Below are 19,307 nucleotides of genomic sequence, written 5' to 3'. Positions count from 1 at the left end.
TATAGATATAGTTATATCCTTATTGCTAATGGTACTTTGATTAATGTCAAAGGAATTACATTTTAAATAATTGCACGTTTCTGTGAAAAATTTAAGACAACTCAATCTAAAGCTCTACAATAACTAACATCATCGTATTTTCCAATAACTACTTTCGCAAATCACACGATTTGATGCATATTTCAGCAGATATTCTTGTTGCTATTCGCTGCTCGCTACTTTCGTCGACTATAGACTAAAATGCCCGTTTTAGCACAGTTTCCTTTCACAGCTCTCAGTAACTTTTAAAATGTATTGAATGTTCTCCTAAAATCTCTTTAAATTTATAAATCGAATGAATACTCAGAATTCCATACTACGATATCATGAAATTAGTTAAATTGAGTTTTCAACAAAATTTGTAGTCTTTAACTTTTAAAATCTTTGAACAATAATAATACAAGATACTTCACATATTTTCTAAAAAATTTCCTTCGAAACTGTCAGGGCGCTTTGTGTTATTTTAAGTATGCGGAAACAAAATATTGGGTGTTTGCGTGTACTAAAAGCTATATGTTGAGAAAAATTAATTGAATGCATATAACATAACAAATAAATCATTTGGTTTTAGTAACTCATAATAACATCTTGTTAGTGAGAATTCTGTTTCACTGTAGATGTGAATGGGTGTCGTGGACTAACACATGACTTTCTGTGCTTGGGATTATCACAGTAGATCGTTTATCACCAAGCATACTACGCTACTGAAAACTATTCCCATTTTTTCTGCCAGGTAGAGAAACTGCTATGTTAAAATAGTTAGAAGTTTGGTTTGGTTTTGGTTTAAACACGTCTTTCTAACGAAAAATTAATGAAGTACTCACAGATCTTCGAGCTTCCAGATTTTCGATTCTATTTTTGTAGTACGATTTGATTTAAAATAGGACTCAGTTTCGGCGATCACCTCTTCATTCGACGAAAATCTCTTTCCAGCAAGCATTCTTTTAAGATCTGAGAATAGGAAATAGCCAATTCAATTCCAATTCACGGATTTTTGCCATCGTTTTCACTGACTTGTGACACGGTGCATTGCTTGGTTAACACTTTATCTTTCTTCAAATGCTGCCGTTCTTCGGCGATTTCATCCTTCAAACGATCCAATAATGCTATGTAATAGTCACTATTAATGGTACTACCTTTAAGGCAGTCAATGAAAATTATTCCATGCGCATCCCAAAATACAGGGGCCACCGACTGTTGCGTTTTCCAATGTTTTGTAGCGGGTCCAGTGTGCAGTTCAGTCGGATGACTGTCGATTGGACTTTGAAGTGAAATGATGGAGCTACATTTCGTTCATTGTTACATAACGACGCAAAAACTCGGGTTTATTGCGCTTGACCATCTACAAACACTGCTCCGAATCATCAACTCGTCGTTGTTTTTGCTCAAAAGTGAGCTCGCGCGGCACTCATTTTGTACAGAGCTCTCTCATACCGAAATATTCGTGAATGATATGATGTACACGTTCCGTTAATATCTTTAGATCAATTTCAATTTACGGTCATTCAAAATTATTTTGTGGATTTTTTAAATATTTTTTAAATATTCGGTAACAACATCTTTTGGGCGTCCACTGCGATTAATGTCTTCGGTGCTCATTTCACCACCATTCTCATATTATTTATTAATAAATGACTATGACAATCAAATAAATAACTAATAGAGATTCAAGAAGTATCATGGCATCTAAAGAAGCTATGTAGATAGATTAGGGGTTAGTCTCCAATGTGGATAGAATAAATGGTAACTAAAATTAAGGAAAAATCATTTGTTTCCAGCTTTAAGAAATTATCAAGGATTTATAAAGAACAACAGTACCTATATATAAAATTTTATGCTACAGAGACTGATATAACATGTTAATCACTCTTAAAGAGTAACATCTTGATATAAAATTGAAGTAATCTACTTCGAAATAATATCAATCCCATTAAAACATATGCTGCTGTAACTATTCGTACGTACACCATCTGTATAAGACACCAGATATATCACAAAACATCAACCATTAGCTCTCTCGGCATCTAAACCCCATCAGTTCAGATAAAGAAATGTCCCCCGCTTACCAACCTAGAAAAAAAAGGAAAAAAACAGGAACGGATTCATTTTAATCAAGAGCAAAAATCTCGCAATTGAACCGCCGTCATATGTTACCGATCCGAGGCAACTTGCCGAACGATAATTAAAAGTTAGTCGGTTAAAAGCCCCGACTAGTCTAGATTTCGAAATAAGGATCTCATAAAGGTTTTATTAAAAGTGTTCGGAGCTTTTATCTGGACGCTTTATCTCTAATTGTCGTTTCAGCTAGAGAATCTCTATCTTATAATTGCAGCTGAACGATCGGTATGAAATCGCTGCCTGAAACACCGATAATCCTCTCGAATGGTAATTTGAAAACAGTTGAAAGAGAAGCAATTTGCGTTGTCTGCGCGGCTGACCGTAGATAGGACGCCATCGAGCCGTTGCAACTGTATCGAAGAGATCTAATATCGGTATATAAAGATGTTCTAGTGATTCGGCGTTTTCTTCTGCACTTGTTTATATATTAGTGATCGTCCAGTGGTCGAAATTCGACCAGAACTGACTAAGTAAATCATGTTTCCCTCATAATAAAGTGAAGAGAATAATTTTATAACGATATGTTGAGTTACTAAAACTTATTTTCAGAATATTTTCAATAAATGATCGGAAATATATTTTATATATAATATTAACTAAGGCCATATAGTCTATTCAAAGTTATTTTGTACATACGTCATCTAAATTTGTGACGTCAAAACCTCGCCATGATGCCGTATCAACTCTGAATTTGACATCCAACAAAATTCTAATCTAAGTTTATAAAATCTAAATAATTAAATAAAAATATTTTTATCAAATATAATGAATATTAACATTATAGTAAATCTAATGCATATATTATCGTTACACTTATAGCACAATTATAATAGACTGTAAGTCAGGGTTGTGTTTGATTATATTTACATTGAACTCTTTTCTGTACCACCTATGAGTTCTAGGCGCGTTTATATTTGTATCATCTGGAGGCCTAATCCACCTATTTGGCAATTGTATATCCAAGTAATATATTTTACTTTCATTAGAGAGTTATCACTGTATTTCTCCTTTATTTATTCTGTTAATACATGTATGTACTTTGTTGATAAAACTAAATTTAATCACTGAATTTTCCTTTATATAATAGATATATTTGCAAAGTAGTTACTATTCTTTCTCTAGTGACACATTTTAACCAAATTCTCATATATATTTTGAGCAACTACACACATATATATGCACATATGTTTCACGCTCTATTTATAACATTTCCTACAGTTATCTTATGTTAATTATCTACTTATCTTTATTTTTTTCCACTTTCATCGTCTTAGAAATTGGCATCATTGAATCATATCATATTCAGAAGTATCATTCAAACAAATAATTAAGCTGTTAATTTCGAATATATCTAACATTCGTTTACAATTCCATCATTGGTCAATTTCATCTTCAATGTATCTGATCGATGTTATTAACCATTCCTGTTTGCAGAATGTAGTACAATATATCTGCAATGAATTATTGGTAGATGTTTTGGTGACAATGGTTGACCATTGGTCACATTGTGAAATATCCATGTCTCATCTAAATACATATATTAAAATAATTTCTTTAAATAAAGTCTTCCTTGATAATTAAATGCTTTCAAAAATTGTATTCTTAAAATCAAGAAGAAGCAATATCCGGATGTTCCATTAGACCCCTTCGTTATTTTTCATACTAACGGTTTCCTTTTAAATAATTGTATTAAATTATGTTTGTACTGGAAAACTACTCACTGTTTTTATACATTTCATATATTTAATCTTTGATAGAACTCTCATCAAGATATTTGAGATATTTCAGTGACCATACTAATATTCAGTGCTAAAAAATATTTTCAATAAAAATCGCAGCTAATTATTATTTAACAGTGAAAATGCTTACCTCTCTAACGAATTTTACTAGAAAGAGGGGGCCGCATTATCTCGTCCCTGCTCAAAGTAACCGATTAGAGAATATTCTGTCTGGCTTCGGAATTCAAGCAAAGCATTAAAATAACGTTTGCCAGTATATAACCTCTTATCACCATTATTTTTCCATACGTTTGACAACCTAGTTAGTTCGTTTGCACGTTCAAAATAAAAAAAACACCTTAATGACGTATATACAAAGTATGTTTGGATAGACTATAATTTGTATGCTAAAACATAAAAATAGCTTTTTCACAGTTTCATGGAACGTATAACAATTAAAAGGTATAATAATGTATTGATTGATCAACAATTGATAAAAGGTTAAAAGTAAATATAAGTAAAATAGCATATATAAAATTACTGAACAATTTTTGTATTAAGTATTTATATTAATTTATATATTTACTAACATTCTGTAAATCAACGCACTGATATATGATTATTCTTGAGAGATACCTCAATTAGACACTTTATTTTTTACAATTTATAAATTTGTAATAAAAATATAATTAAATTCATTAAATGTACTATTAAAATAATCGATAAAAGGTTCAAGAACAAGATGTTATATGATTTGTCCTATCTATTTCTTCTAAGCTGATTATGGAGTTAGCTTAATTTTTTTTGGGCATATTTTCATTACTTCATTCATGTACTGATATCCTCTGTATCTTTTTGTCCATATTTATTATCTAAAATATACAAGGCTTATTCAATTAAGGAATACAATTGTATTTAAAATAGTACTTGCCATAGTTTATTATTGTATTATTACCTGTCAGTAAATATATTTATTTCCAGTTAGCATTTTATGCAATACTCTGGAACCTCACCCTTGCATATCTTTCGTGTCTTTTGTCTTATATAGCTTTCATTAATCTACTGCTTCCTACTTTTTCCTGTGTCCTACATAGAAACTAACAACTCACCAACAAAAGAGGAGCTAAACATTTATGAAACTATTTTATAATTGCTAATATTATTTACATTTATTTTAATTTTTGATCCACAAATTAATGTATATATTACCTGAAATATTTGGTTACGACTTTGTTATGAAATGCATTTAGTGAAAAAAAAAACAATAAAATTTAAAGCAAAATGTTAATAAATTTTATAATTACTTCTGGTACAATTCTATGTGTCTAGAAATATATCAATTACTATTTTTTCTGAAGCAAGAACTTCACAAAATTTAAAATGGATTGATTAATTATTATGTTAAGGATACGAAAAAGCCGACTATCTTTTGGCATGACAATGCTCGGCTATCCATTACAACAATTATGAAGGAACTCTATTGCAGCTCGTTAAATAGGAAGTTTTACCACACAGAGCATACTTACCAGACGTAGCGCCTTCTGATTACCACTCATTCAGTTCGATACAGCAGGGTTGGGTTAGTATACGGTTTCGAAATAATGAAGTTCGAAAAACGATTGATTATTCGATCGGTGATAAATATATAACAGATCAATTCAAACATCACCGGCCTTCCATAGTAAAACAAATTTCTTTTTCGAAATTAGTTTTTCCTATTTAACATAATTCCCTTCAAGGGTGATACACTTATTATAGCGACCATCCAACTTTTCGATACTATTTTTGTAGTAGGATTTGTCCTTTGCTTCAAAATAGACCTCAGTTTCGGCGATCACCTTTCACTCGACGAAAATGTCTGCCCAGCGAGCATTCTTTTGAGATCTGAGAACAGGAAATAATCGCTGGGATCTAGATCTGGAGAATACGGTAGATGAGGAAGCAATTTGAAGCCCAATTTATGGATTTTTGCCGTCGTTTTCACCGACTTGTGACACGGTGCATTATCTTGGTGAAGCATCACTTTCTTTTTCTTCAAATGCGGCCGTTTTTCAGCGATTTTGAGGATGAAACTCGGCTTCAAGCCAAGTTGTTGCTTCAACAGTATTTTCTTCCTTCAAAAAGCAATATTTTGTAAACATACGATATTGTTTTTATCAATTTTTTTAACAATAACAAAAGTTGCTTCGCTCAAGATGCTATAATTCACAAAATAATTATCTGACAGCTGTCAAATTTATACACACATCTTTTGAGGGTTAGGGCTAACTAAAAAATATTTGGATTTAATTATAGTAGCGCTATCTATGTGTGAGGCCGGGGACTTTTAAATTGACCTATTATATCGCTCTTTCGGCTAATTGTGTGGTCAGAAAAATGGAAAAAGTTGTAGAAAGTGATGGAAAATATTTTTATCGATATATAATATAGCAAATTCTCTTAAGAATTGCCTTTTTAAAGTGAAAACATGATAAGGATGCATACCAGCTCCTAACATTTTATTTAATTTTAATATATTACAATGATTTTAATGAATATCTCAAGGAAATTTTTATTTGATGAACGCTAAGCCATGTTAACTATTTTCCATTATGTAAATTTCACTGTTTCTTTTGGGTTTATTGCTTCTTCGAATATTTTTAGTGTAGGTTTCCATATACGACCTCAGTTGTGAAAGCGCAAAGAAGCGTGCATTTGTACCTCGCCCGACAAAAAAACAACAGTTTTCCTTACTAATTCTAATCTCAGACCAAATTGGTTAATTGCTTAGTTCCTGTAATATACGCTACCGAGGAATGTCTTACTTTTAAAAGCCTAACTGATTTTTAAGCGTTAAGAGAAATGGTTCTAACGTGTATGTATCATATAGAGATATTTTTTTGTAGTATGTACTTGTATTGACTCGAATCTAAACTTAGTAATAGAAAAATCAGCAGTTATGGTTCCGGATGTACGTGACAAAATTCTGAAATATATTTTTACTAATTGTTATTTTATTTGATTATAAGGTCTAGGCGTTGATATGATTCAATATCGAAATCAATATTTTTCAATTAACAATTATATATAAGATGTACATAAGTCACGTTATGTAATTAATCCTATTTCAAAACCTACAACAACTCTTAATCGATATTCCTGCCGCTGAGATATCTAGATCAAAAATAACCAAGCGTCAGTTCGGTATCAATTAGCATTTGAAACGTTTAATAATCACATAACAATAGCCTACACCTTAATTTCCAAATAGATCGAGGTTGCGCTAACGGTTCTAATTATTGTCATATCACTTTCGAAGAAACTTGCCTTAACCAATTAGTTGTCTAAAGCGTTACCAAGGTAACCCGGCGCTATTATTAATAATTAAGATTAATTTGACACAAAAAATTGTCAGAAACTTACGGGTAGGATATGAATATTATGTTAGAAAATATGTTTTTGTTTGAACATACATTGTTAGTATTCGTTGCTGTTTGTTTCTAATAATTATACTTCAGTGCACTACAAGATTAAATAGTTTAGTCCTTTTGAGTCTGCCTCCTGCCTCACTGTTGAGCCCAAGAGAGTATCCTCCCGCCTTTTCACAATTTTCTTGATTTCTTAAGCAACAGTCGGTATATGAAGATCTCGGTGTAATTATTCTGATAGTCATCCCAATAAATAGATTACACAGGTCCATATCAATGTCATAATACTTTCGAAGAGACTTGCCTTAACCAATTACTTGTCTAAAGCGTTAACCAAGGTAACCCGGCGTTATTATTAATAATTAAAATTAATTTGATACAAAAAATTATCAGAAACTTAGGGTAGGTAGGGTATGGATGTTACGTACGTTAGACAAAGTTTTCAATTTTTCAAAATTTCAATTGTCAATATATTGTTAGTATTCGTTTCTGACTAACCTAAAATTTGTTGTTTGTAAAACTCTGCTATTTTTTTTCTGTTAATTATACTTCACTACATTACAAAATCAAATAGTTAAATCCTTTCGAGTGTCTCCTGCTTCACTGTTGAGTCCAAGAGAGTATCCCCCTGCCACTTCACGATTCTCTTGATTTCTTAAGCAACAGTGGATATATGAAGTCATCTTGATAACTGGATTACATAGGTCCATATCTGGTATAGAATTTGCTTATACAACGGAAAGCTATTATCTCCGTATAATTCTGATTCTCTTCCAACTAGAGTTCAGAATACATGTTCAGTACATATTTGATGCTGCGAAATTTTCCTACTTTAGATATCTTGCACCCAAAACGTAACAATGATTACAATTTTAAACTCATTTTTGTCAAAAACCATCGATAACACACATATTGATCATAGTTGATTATTTTTATATACACAAACTCGACCTATAGTATCAGACATATACTCGAATTTTTATGGACTATCATATATTGAATGTTACTACTGCGATATGAGACTTATATACGAAAACATAAAGAAAAATTACATCTTATAACCGCATTATAACCGGCAATATAAGTTGCCAACACCTTAACCATTATATCCGGTCATTAGATTTATGTAGATCAAGAATCGACAACCTTATAATACCAGTTTACACATTAATTTGTTAACAGATAAAAATTACATTAAAACAGTTACAGAATTATCGATTATTAATTCGTCGTAATTAATTCTAAATCAGAAATAAAACAAAAGGTCCAGATACAGACAGGTAATTTTAGATCTAATTGATACTTGATCCACAATTCTAACGTTGCGTAAAGCATGTAGGTGAATATGATATATAGCGCATCTCCTTCGGTTATTTTAATGGGAACAGGTTGGTTTCCGGAGTTATGGTATTGATCAATCAAGCCGAACGTTCATTTCTATCGGGAACAGTTAAATTATCATTATCACTTCGATAAAGGCGACAGAACTTGATAATTCATTCGTTAAAAGTGACATAATCGAAATCCAATGACGTAATGAACATCATACTAAAAATTAGAAAAATATGGCACACGTGTTACCGTAATTTATAGTAATTTTTCCTTCATTTTGATCTTAATACTGCTGGTGATAAGTCTCGAAAAATATACAAATACAAATACTCTAAATACGAGGGTCACTGTTTATATTTCGGGAATAAGAAAAAAAACAAATAGTTAAGCTGCGAATATATTTTTATTGTTTTTCAAAATACTCGTCACGATGATCAATAAACTTTTGCATACGCTTAAACAAATTTTCAAAGCATTTATTCCATTACGAATGAGATATATTTAAAACATGATTTTTGAACGCTTTAATAGCTTGTTCGGGCAATAAAAATCGTTTACCACGCAGTATATTCCTCACAGATAGGAACAAAAAGAAGTCATTGGGTGCTAATCACGGCGGACGACCCATCAATTCGATGTTTTAAGTCCTCAAATAGTCTCTTGTTTGAGTAACACACAATTTGACAATCGCTCAAAAAAAGGCTCGTGTCAATCGGTGCAAAGAAATGCTTAAGAAATTCAATCGCGGTGCTTCGAAAGACCTTTATAAAATCGTGACAGGTGACGAATCATGGATATATTCGTATGAGCCCGAAAGTAAGCAGCAGTCGACTGTATGGGTGTTTCAAGATGAACTAAATCCAACAAAAGTCTCAACAGCCGATTTTGAACGACCTTCACAAAACTTATCGTACAGCGAACTACGATCACGATTGAATTCACTAAACCAGCGATACACGGTGGTTTTTGATGGAGCTTCATCGCCAAAAGTCAAATTAAGTTGATTGACGCACTCTTGTGATCCACACCGAAATTCTTAAAAAATCGTACGATAAATGTTAACGATTCAGTTCCATTTTTTGCCGAGACGAAACTTTTAGCTAAATATAAAATAAAAAATAGCGTCCGTGCGACAAAATATCCTGAGTACGTATATCGTCAAAAATGTCAATATTTACGATGGAACACTCAGATGGACTCACATGACAACAGTGTTACCAATTCCCGATATATAAATAGTGACCCTCGTATACGTCTGATATTAAAATCACCAATTATGAAGTTATTGCCTAACTTCTGAAAGAATACGAGAGGAGAAGTATACAGTTGTTTCAATATGTTACCTACCTAGGTATAAACCAGAAAAAGTTGACTATTTAATTTAATCTGACTTAACCTACTAACAAACAACAAAAACTAATATATTTTCCACTGAATCACTTAGTGCTCAAACATTGTTCAAGGTCAAAAGGTTTTATCCGTTTGAGACTTCTAATTATATCTACAATTAGAAGTCTGGATGGTTCCATGTTGACGTGGTTCTGAAGTCTTCTTTGAAGGGAAACGGCAAATCTTCTAATAATGTCTGTAACAATATTAATTTCTAGGTCGCGATGACGAGCATGAAATGAGTATATATCAAGGCGCATTCAGAATATACATTATCACGTTATTATGGAATCTCTAAATCACTTCGAAATTAGAGTCACTGGCACAGTCTCACAGCTGAATTCCATGGCTCCACACTGGTGTCAGCATATGCTGATATAATACAAGCTTGTTCTAGGTTGATGTTCTCGAAGTTGAAGTTGAAATTCTTGATTGTTGAGTCCATTTGAACTTGGCATCCAGGATCATTCCAAGAAATACTACAGCGTGGCCCTCCTATTTTGATTTTGATTTTATTTAATTTGATTCGCCATTTTTTAACCCAGATAGTGACTTTATCAAGAGAAGATTGAAGCTTAAGGGTTGAACTCTCTACTGACTCTGCTACTGCTACTATTGCGGTATCATCAGCGAAGGTAACAGTGTCCTATATAATGTTGATTGATAAAGGAGAAAAAGCACAGTCCCCAACATATTTCCTTATGTTTAACAGGGAAGGATCATCAGGAATAGTATCGTACGAATCAAATAAGATTTTAATAGCAGGCAGAAATTCTTAGGGATAAGTGACATTATTTTATATAGACCTTCTTGCCATCAAACAAGACAACAGAGAGCTTATTTTCTAGATATTATTCAGTTACATCTGCAATTCGATGTACTTGGTCAATTGTTGGGTTGGCATTCCTGAAACCAAAGTGGTAAGATGGTATCAGCTGTCTTTGCTCTAGAATAGGTTAAAGGCGTTTCACAATAAATTTGCCAAGAACTAGCATTACTGGCATTACTAGCAATAAAAAAATATTACGGTGTTATTCCAACTTCACATTTTTAACGGGTTTTATGTATCATTACGACTTCAGCCACCTTCATGCATTTGGTACAAACTTAACCGAATGCAAGCATAAAACAAGGTAGTTAACCTCTCTCATAACAAGATCATAGCTTGGTGCTTTTTTCAAATTAAATCAAATTAAAGTGTTGCTTAATTTCTTCAGAAACTTTCCGAGAACTAACCATTGCAATTCTCTCAGAACCGGTGGTGGGATTGAGGAATGGTAGAGTATTATCTCCTTGGTTAGGATGGAATCTTTCTTCGAGATATTCTACAAATAGATTTGTTTTTTTTAAATGATTTCGGGTCTAACTCCCATCGGGCTTTCTAATAGATGACACTTGGGATGTTTAGTAGCTTTCCAGAATGAATACTCGGCATTATAATTAACAGAGATTTTCAAGAGGAATTAATAGGCTTGTTTGATTTCTTTAATGTCCTTTGTTGATTGCTAAATTCCTCTGTTAAGCAAGATTTTTTCATATGGTCTTCTGGATTCATACCATATTCTTCTAATCATACCTCTAGTTTCTTTCGGAACATTTAAGCCTGTTAGTTTCCGTTTAATGAAACGGGTTCTAAAGCAGCTTCTTGAGATATAAAACCATGTAATATCATAAAGTAGCTGAAACAAGCTGTGCGATTATATCAGAAAACAGTATCAAACAAAGAAAAAACAAGTGGAAAACATTCCAGATGTCTTAATTATGAACCCGCCAAATAAACATCTGTTATGACTGTCAATTCGGTACCATTCGCATCGCATTCGTAACATGTAATAAATACTCGACGATAGCCTACACCTTAATTTCCAAATAGATCGAGGTTACAGTAACGGTTGCGAAATCATTATCACACTAAATCCGATAAAAACCTTTCGTACGCCGCAGTTTCAGCTTAATCGATCTAGTCGCCCGATGATTAGTTAAACGTTTATTAATCATATTAAAGAGAAAACGACAACGTTTCAACTGTTATCGGTTCGCGTTTCTCGCCTAGGATCGGAGCTAATACCATACGAAAGGAAAGCAGAAGAATATCTGCGTCTCATCTGTTCGGTGGTCGGTGGTAATTGTAACGGTGTCTTTTCCGGATAATTTTCGTAATCGAAGTAAGCCGAATGGTGAATAAGAATGACACTAATTACTAAAAAATAAACGAGTTGGAAAAATGCCCGTAAATCTAGTCCGCCATTCGCACTAATTTTTAACATGTATATGTGTGATTGGAACCAAGTGTTAATTATCGTAGAAAATGACGGAAAGAATTCTCTGATTATTTCATGAACGCTGAAGACCTTAGTTTCTGCTTTTGAAATCTTAATGGTTATTTAACTTTCTATAGAAATTTAACATAAACAAGTTAAAAATTGAAGAAAATTTATATATGTCATGTGTGAAAATGTGAAGGGTTTTAATAAGAAAAACTTTTATTTTACTTTAAAAAATATTTCTATTTATGGAAAGACTGGGTACTGTAAAATGCGAGCACTGAAGTTCTAAATCTATTGTAACGTAAACTAAATCGCTATGTCTAGGCTTCCCACTCATCACACCATTCAGTATGGGTCTTCATTTATTTATTTATTTATTTATTTACAGCTTATCAGCCCCTTGGGTTATTTAGGGTCGATTAGAGTATGATATTTGACATAAAACTCTTTATACAAACTTAATCTAAATACAGTACATTACACAGTAGAACATTAATTGTAAAAAGAAAATAATATTTTATAAAATATGGTATAAATATAAAATAAGTGTAAAGTAACAGATGTAGACAGCACATGCATAATTTTAAGCGTAAAAAGACATGAATAAAATAGCTAGTCCCTCAGAGAACACTATAAATTTTGGAGCAGTTTCGCGGCTGTGAAATATTCAATCAGCAGGTCCATTTCCTCCAGTTGGGTTAATTGTTCCAATGATTTTTGGCATCTTGAGCTGCCGGCTCAGGGTTTCATGCTTCCGACAGTCTAAATAGGTGTGTTTGACAATAGCCACACATGGGGGGGTTTTTGTCCTTTCAGCAAATGTTCATGAGTGAGTTTGCAGTGCCCTATACTCAGTCGAGTAAAGATACTCAATCTGAACCTACTGATATTATCAATGATGGGATGCTGATAAGAGTCTTAACCTGTAATAGTTTGCTGTTGTTCAAAAAAAATTACCAATTCAGTTAATCCAACTGCCTATAAAGGCCTTTAGTATACTTTTTGGCATCCTCTTTGCAATACAGCACATTTTAACTGATCAAGTCCTCTTTTCTGCCCATTAAAAAATCGGCTCTTTCGTTTCCAAGTATTCCCCTATGAGAGGGAACCAGTACGGGTTCTCAGATTTAGGTCTCCTACTCAGTATTACTTACATGATATAAAACCTTCCTCCTAAAGAAAAAACCAAAGGGATACAAGTGATCGTTATCCCATCTGAACAGTCTATAGTTGTAGTAAAATTATTTGTGGGCAGTACCTATACCTTCGTCCGACTGTTTTCTTTTGATGGTCTTCTGAATAGCACTGATTTTACCTAAATTTCCATGGTATATTCAAGTTTTCGTTTTCTATATTCTTCTTTTTTTCATTACCCATGTTCACGGGTTACAAAGCAGCTCAACTTTGTGCCATTTCACCGGAAGTTCACGAATGGAAATTTAATTCATTAAATTTTTTACTATGTGGAACCTAAGCCCCGAGCTTATTTTGACTAACAACTGTTTTATAGTCGATTTTGGAACGAGAGCAAGCAAACAAACGCTGAAAATGGGATTCGCTTAAACATGCATCATCATAAGTAATATTTTCATTAAACCTGTGTTCAAAATAACCTTCTAATATAATGGAATAACGTTTAAGAATGTGCTATATAAATTGTTCCATGAACAGTTACCTTTCCTTACCATAATTTGATAGAGGATTGAAGACCTCAACTGATTCAAAGAACCTAACTTAATAAAATTTTGTAAAATAGCAAAAAAAAACGAATAGACACTTATGTTGTAAAGATTAGTATTATTCAAAATTATACGGATCTATCAACAGTGTGACTAAGAACATATTTAAGATGGGTGCTTTAAATATTCCTATATAACGTATAACAATTTTATGAATATCAAATAAAGATTACAGCTTGTTTTGGGGTAAAAGTATTTGCAATTATAATGTTTATAACACACGTATAGATAAATAATGTAGAATTGTATAAACAATGTTGCAAGGACGGAATATTATGTCCTTTGAAATGGTATACAATTGAAAATTCGAAAATTGAAAAGATGATTGGGAATCGTGACCTAAAAAATTATGATAATAATACACTCATTAATCCATTAGAGAATAGCTGTTTTATTGTTTAGCCGAAGACTGTTATATTTCCATACAGAATTTTTATCATTAACACCAAAATATGATTCAATATATATTAAATATTTAGTAATAATATATATTAAATTCCCTTTATAACGAATGTAAAGGTTCTTCTTCACGATATAATTCGAACTGCATATGTCTTGAGAATTAATGAAGAAAAGAATAAGGCGTTGACGTTGATTCAAGTTTCAATAATGAAGTATTAATAAGTATAAATTACTACGCCACTAGACTTAATTAAGATTATTTTCAGAACTGCAACAACTTCAAAGCAACAACTGTAAGTGATATAACTATACTTAATCTTTCTTTATTTATGTTATAAACATAAGTATGATATTATAAATGAAATAATACATGCTTGTATATAAAATCAAAGAATATATCAATAAAATAATTTTGAAATTGATTTTAGAATGTATTATTAAAGGAATAGTACAATCACAAAATTAACTATTTATCTTTTAAAACTTAACATAAAGTTAATAATCAAGATAATTAATGCAAAGTTCAAAGAGCAAAATATCATATACTCACTACCATATTACATTAATCATTAAAGTATTCATATAGCCCCATTTTTATCCATATTCTTTTTAGTCCATTCTCAATATCGCCCTTACAGATAGCTCATTTTTAATTTTTTCTATGGCTTTCGTTTATCTGCTGTTATCTATATGGGAACTAACAACTAACCAATAAATGAGATAATATGATAATAATTAGTTAATACCAATAAAATTTACACAAAAAATCTTACAATAATAATACAAACAGGGCAGACGATTTTTATTATTCTCGAATTTTGTTAATATATGTTGAGATGAAATTTTCATATATGTCGGTTTATTCGTCGCTGCTGTATATACTTTCCGATAAAGCAAACACATTGATTTGTTCTGTTCTACAAAAAATGTATAATATTACTATATGTAACCGTACTATTTCTAATCATTTTGTATCTAAACTTGGATGGTATCTATAAAAAATATGGAAATAACCGAAGGTGATACAAATTTTTAAATAATACTATTAATATTATATAATAACTAGCTGACCCGACAGACTTCGTCCTGTCAAAAAGATTTGTAATGTGGCAGTTTTTGTGCCTACGTATTTTAAAAAATTCTCCTGAACAGAACCATCACCCTGGTGATAGGGCGTTGTGAATAAAAAATAATTAAATAAAACATATATAAGGATTGAAAAGTAAGTAATCGCTTTATTGTTAATCATGTGAATCATAATTATTATTATTATTATCATTATATTGCTTTGTGGTATACGATGGTTTTTGTTTGATTACCTGGCGCATAGATAAACAAATCTGATGGTTTTCCAACACGGGAACAGGCAACATACAATTGACCATGTGAGAAACATGGGTTTTCTAGATTAATACCACGAACACTTAATGATTGCCCCTGGGACTTGTTTATAGTCATAGCAAAAGCAAGCCGTCAACATGTCTATAGGAAATTTGCCATTACCAATGTCAATGAGTTGTTTAGAGAATATGTTTCCAGATTGGTCATTTTGCAACTCGACACGCATATTCTTGCTTAAATGAAGTACTTTAACATGTTTCCACAAATTGGAGGACTTTAGACATGCATTGAGTTCATCAGCTGGCGTTGATCGTGGAATCACTGGCAATGTTTGACGAAAATCTCCTGCTAATAAAATCATTGCACCACCAAATCGGTTATTATTGCTACGTAGATCTTTTAAGGTTCTGTCTAAAGCCTCCAAAGATTTTTTATGTGCCATCGTGCATTCATCCCAAACAATCAATTTACAGTGCTGCAAAACCTTTGCCATTGCAGAGTTCTTCGAAACGTTGCAGGTTGGAGTTTCATTGCTTTGCATATTTAATGGCAATTTTAGTGCTGAATGGGCTGTTCGACCACCTTCAAGCAAAGTTGCTGCGATTCCCGACGAAGCGAGTGCAAGTGCAATTTTATTTTGTGAGCGAATTGTTGCTAATATTAATGAAATCAAAAAAGTTTTTCCTGTACCACCAGGTGCATCTAAGAAATAAATCCCTCCAGTTTCATCATTTGTTACTTTCATAAGAGTTTCAAATACATACTTCTGTTGTTCATTTAACAGTGGAAGATTTGTTTGAATTTATTCTTTCAAAGCGTTGAGATCATACAGTCTTTCTCGATGCAACTCTTGGTTAAAAGCGTCATGCATTGGACGATTGGGCGCGGTCAGGCCTAATTGAATTAATAGTTTGTTTGACATTATCAAGCACATGTCCTCAATTGAAATCAATGCTTCATTGTAAATTTCTTCACTGATTTGTATATTTGGATTTCCCATTCTATTCCGTATTTGATACAAAATATCATCACACATATAATCTTTGTACTTCATCCACAAATCAATTGGGTTTGATGGGAAGCATGTAGATATGATTATAGAAAACAATGTTCGTATTTGATGAGTGTGTGATGATATTACAGCATCATTGAGAGTTTGATCCCAATGAGCGTCATTTTCAAGCAATTGCAAACGTTGACAGGCTTCTCTGTAGGATCCACACAATTCACCATCAACAGTTCGTAACTGTTGGAATGATGTTGGGCCACGTACATTGACTAATAGCAGTCGTAAATAAAAACATTCATCATTGCTTGGATGTACTGAATAAATCCGGCCAATCGCATCGGTGGAATATACATCTGTATATCCTGGAACTGGTTTTCCTTGTTTCCGTCGTATAAATCTCCTTGAGGATTGATTCCAGGTATAATATTTTGGCATTTCAGAATATAGCAATGTTTGTGCGAAATCATCGTTTTGGCATGTCTCAAAAAAACTGGTTAATGTAGTAGATGGTGGCTGAGCAGCTCTTTGTACTGCGTTCTGTGCTGTAAAATACACTCTTTGTCCATTTTCTAAATGCACAGCTAAGTGAACAACAGAAGGGTGTCTCTCATGAATAGGAAAAGAAAATATTCGCCAAACTGCTTCATTACTACTGACATAGCGGCCCATTTGGTATTGGGTAACTTCATCATTAGAATTCTCTGCACCAATTCCAATCACAGCCATATCACTCCCTTTGGTTACATATTTGCAAATGTATTTAATCGATTTCACTGAATGGCAAGATTCAACGTTGATGTGTGCTTTGAATGTCTTTGATAAAATGGGTGAATATGGAACAATCCAACGATTATCTATTTCAATATCTTGTTAATTTAATTTGACAATTGTTGATTTTCCATTGTCTGCTGTCGATCTGCGACGATACAATGGATAACCGTCATTACCAGTAATTGTTTCCGATATTAATGTCCGTGGATATCGTTTTGAACATTTACCATCCATCATACACGGTGAATTTTGATTAAGAGTTCCACAGGGACCATGTATCATGTTTTTGATAACTACCTCATGCAATCCAGGATCTACTTGTACATTAGGGATTTCAGCTGATATCACTGCATCAACTTCATTTGGCCTTATCTTTTCAACCAACCAAATCAAAATGTGTGCATGTGGCAATCCTCGTTTCTGCCACTCCACAGAATACATCCAGCAGCGTGTCTCACCAAACACATTATGTTTTACAATGAAATTCATTAAAGATTTCAACTTTTGTCTAAAGACTCTGGCTGTAATATCATGACGATCAATGGATGATTTCCCAGGTAATAACTCCTGCTTAGTTTCTATCCATTGCGGATTGCATATAAATGTGATGAACAAATCTGCTGTACCATAATGACGAACATACGACATGGCATCTTGAGCATATTCGTGCATATGCCGAGGGCTTCCGATGTATGTTGCTGGAAGAATAGTCATCCGACCGACATTCTGTGCATTTCCATCAGTATTAATCGCATCTCGAAGGTGAATATACTCTTCAGATCGGAGTTTGGTTTGATTCAACCTGATGAATGTTAATCTCTCCGTTTCAATTTTAACATACATGTCATCAACATATTTGTGATATAATCGCCGACATTTCAATATGTGATTATCTGCATTTTCCCGAATCATTAGGCGGTATGAATAATAGTTCATTGAACTGACTTTTTTGTTGGTTTCAGAACCTGTAAACAGATTTTGTTTTAATAACATTCAAATATAAAATTAAAATACATAATATAGTGACTGAGATATTATCGCCATAGCTAAACTAATATTTTAGTTACCTGTAATGGGATTTATCATTTTTATTGATAAATCGTAGCCATCTTCACCTTGCCAAAATATAATGGGATATTGCAGTGCATCATATGAGCGGTGTGTTTCCTTTATAGGTTGTAATTGAAAATTCCGACGATGTAAAACAATATCACGGGATTCCAAGTTTTCTCCAACTACAACGATAGCAACTTCATCAATAGTTGGTGCATTAAAACGTCTTGTATGTTGACCTGCAGGTGTTTTATCAGCTCTGATTACAATTTTGTGATTATCGGATGGCATCAGATCCAGGGCAGTTTTAAACAATATAATCAATTGATTGTGTTGATGAAATAAAGTTTGTAATTGTTCTACAATAGACCTTTTTACTAAATTGTTATGTGCACAACGCAGATCAATTTCTTGTGGTGAATTGCCCATAAAATAAATTTGCAGGAATTTGTTGTCGCTATCTGACACTGGTAACAGTGAACCTGCTCTGTGATATATTTGCCCTTGTATCTGTAAATAAAAAAAATATTATGGTGTGGTATAAATTAATGGATTGTCAATGATCAAACTTAAATAATATTTGATCTTAAAAAGTATATATTTAGTTTTAACTAATATCTATCAAATATAAAATATAATAAAAGTGTCACTGAAACTGAATCACCATATAATATGATGACTAAGTGATATATTTCGTAATTATTAAGAAATTGAAGATTAGT

The 19,307-nt window shown here is 32.6% G+C and overlaps 2 protein-coding genes across 11 annotated transcripts in view; one reads left to right on the top strand and one right to left on the bottom strand.

The window, feature by feature from the left end:
• Window positions 1–19,307, top strand: part of Eip93F (Ecdysone-induced protein 93F) — a 414,251-nt gene that overhangs the window by 164,712 nt on the left and 230,232 nt on the right. The window lies entirely within an intron of this gene.
• Window positions 15,271–19,014, bottom strand: LOC143191941 (uncharacterized). Its single transcript, XM_076397381.1, has 3 exons — window positions 18,600–19,014; window positions 18,374–18,497; window positions 15,271–15,328 (listed from the first exon to the last, which is right to left on the bottom strand). The coding sequence occupies exons 1-3, from the start codon at window positions 19,012–19,014 to the stop codon at window positions 15,271–15,273; spliced, it is 597 nt and encodes a 198-aa protein (XP_076253496.1).

Source organism: Rhynchophorus ferrugineus, unplaced genomic scaffold (assembly GCF_030347505.1).
Source record: "Rhynchophorus ferrugineus isolate W39M unplaced genomic scaffold, kcgeb_rfMv2 rfM2, whole genome shotgun sequence".
NCBI classification, from domain to species: Eukaryota; Metazoa; Arthropoda; class Insecta; order Coleoptera; family Curculionidae; genus Rhynchophorus; species Rhynchophorus ferrugineus.
This window is presented reverse-complemented; position numbering and strand designations above follow the sequence as displayed.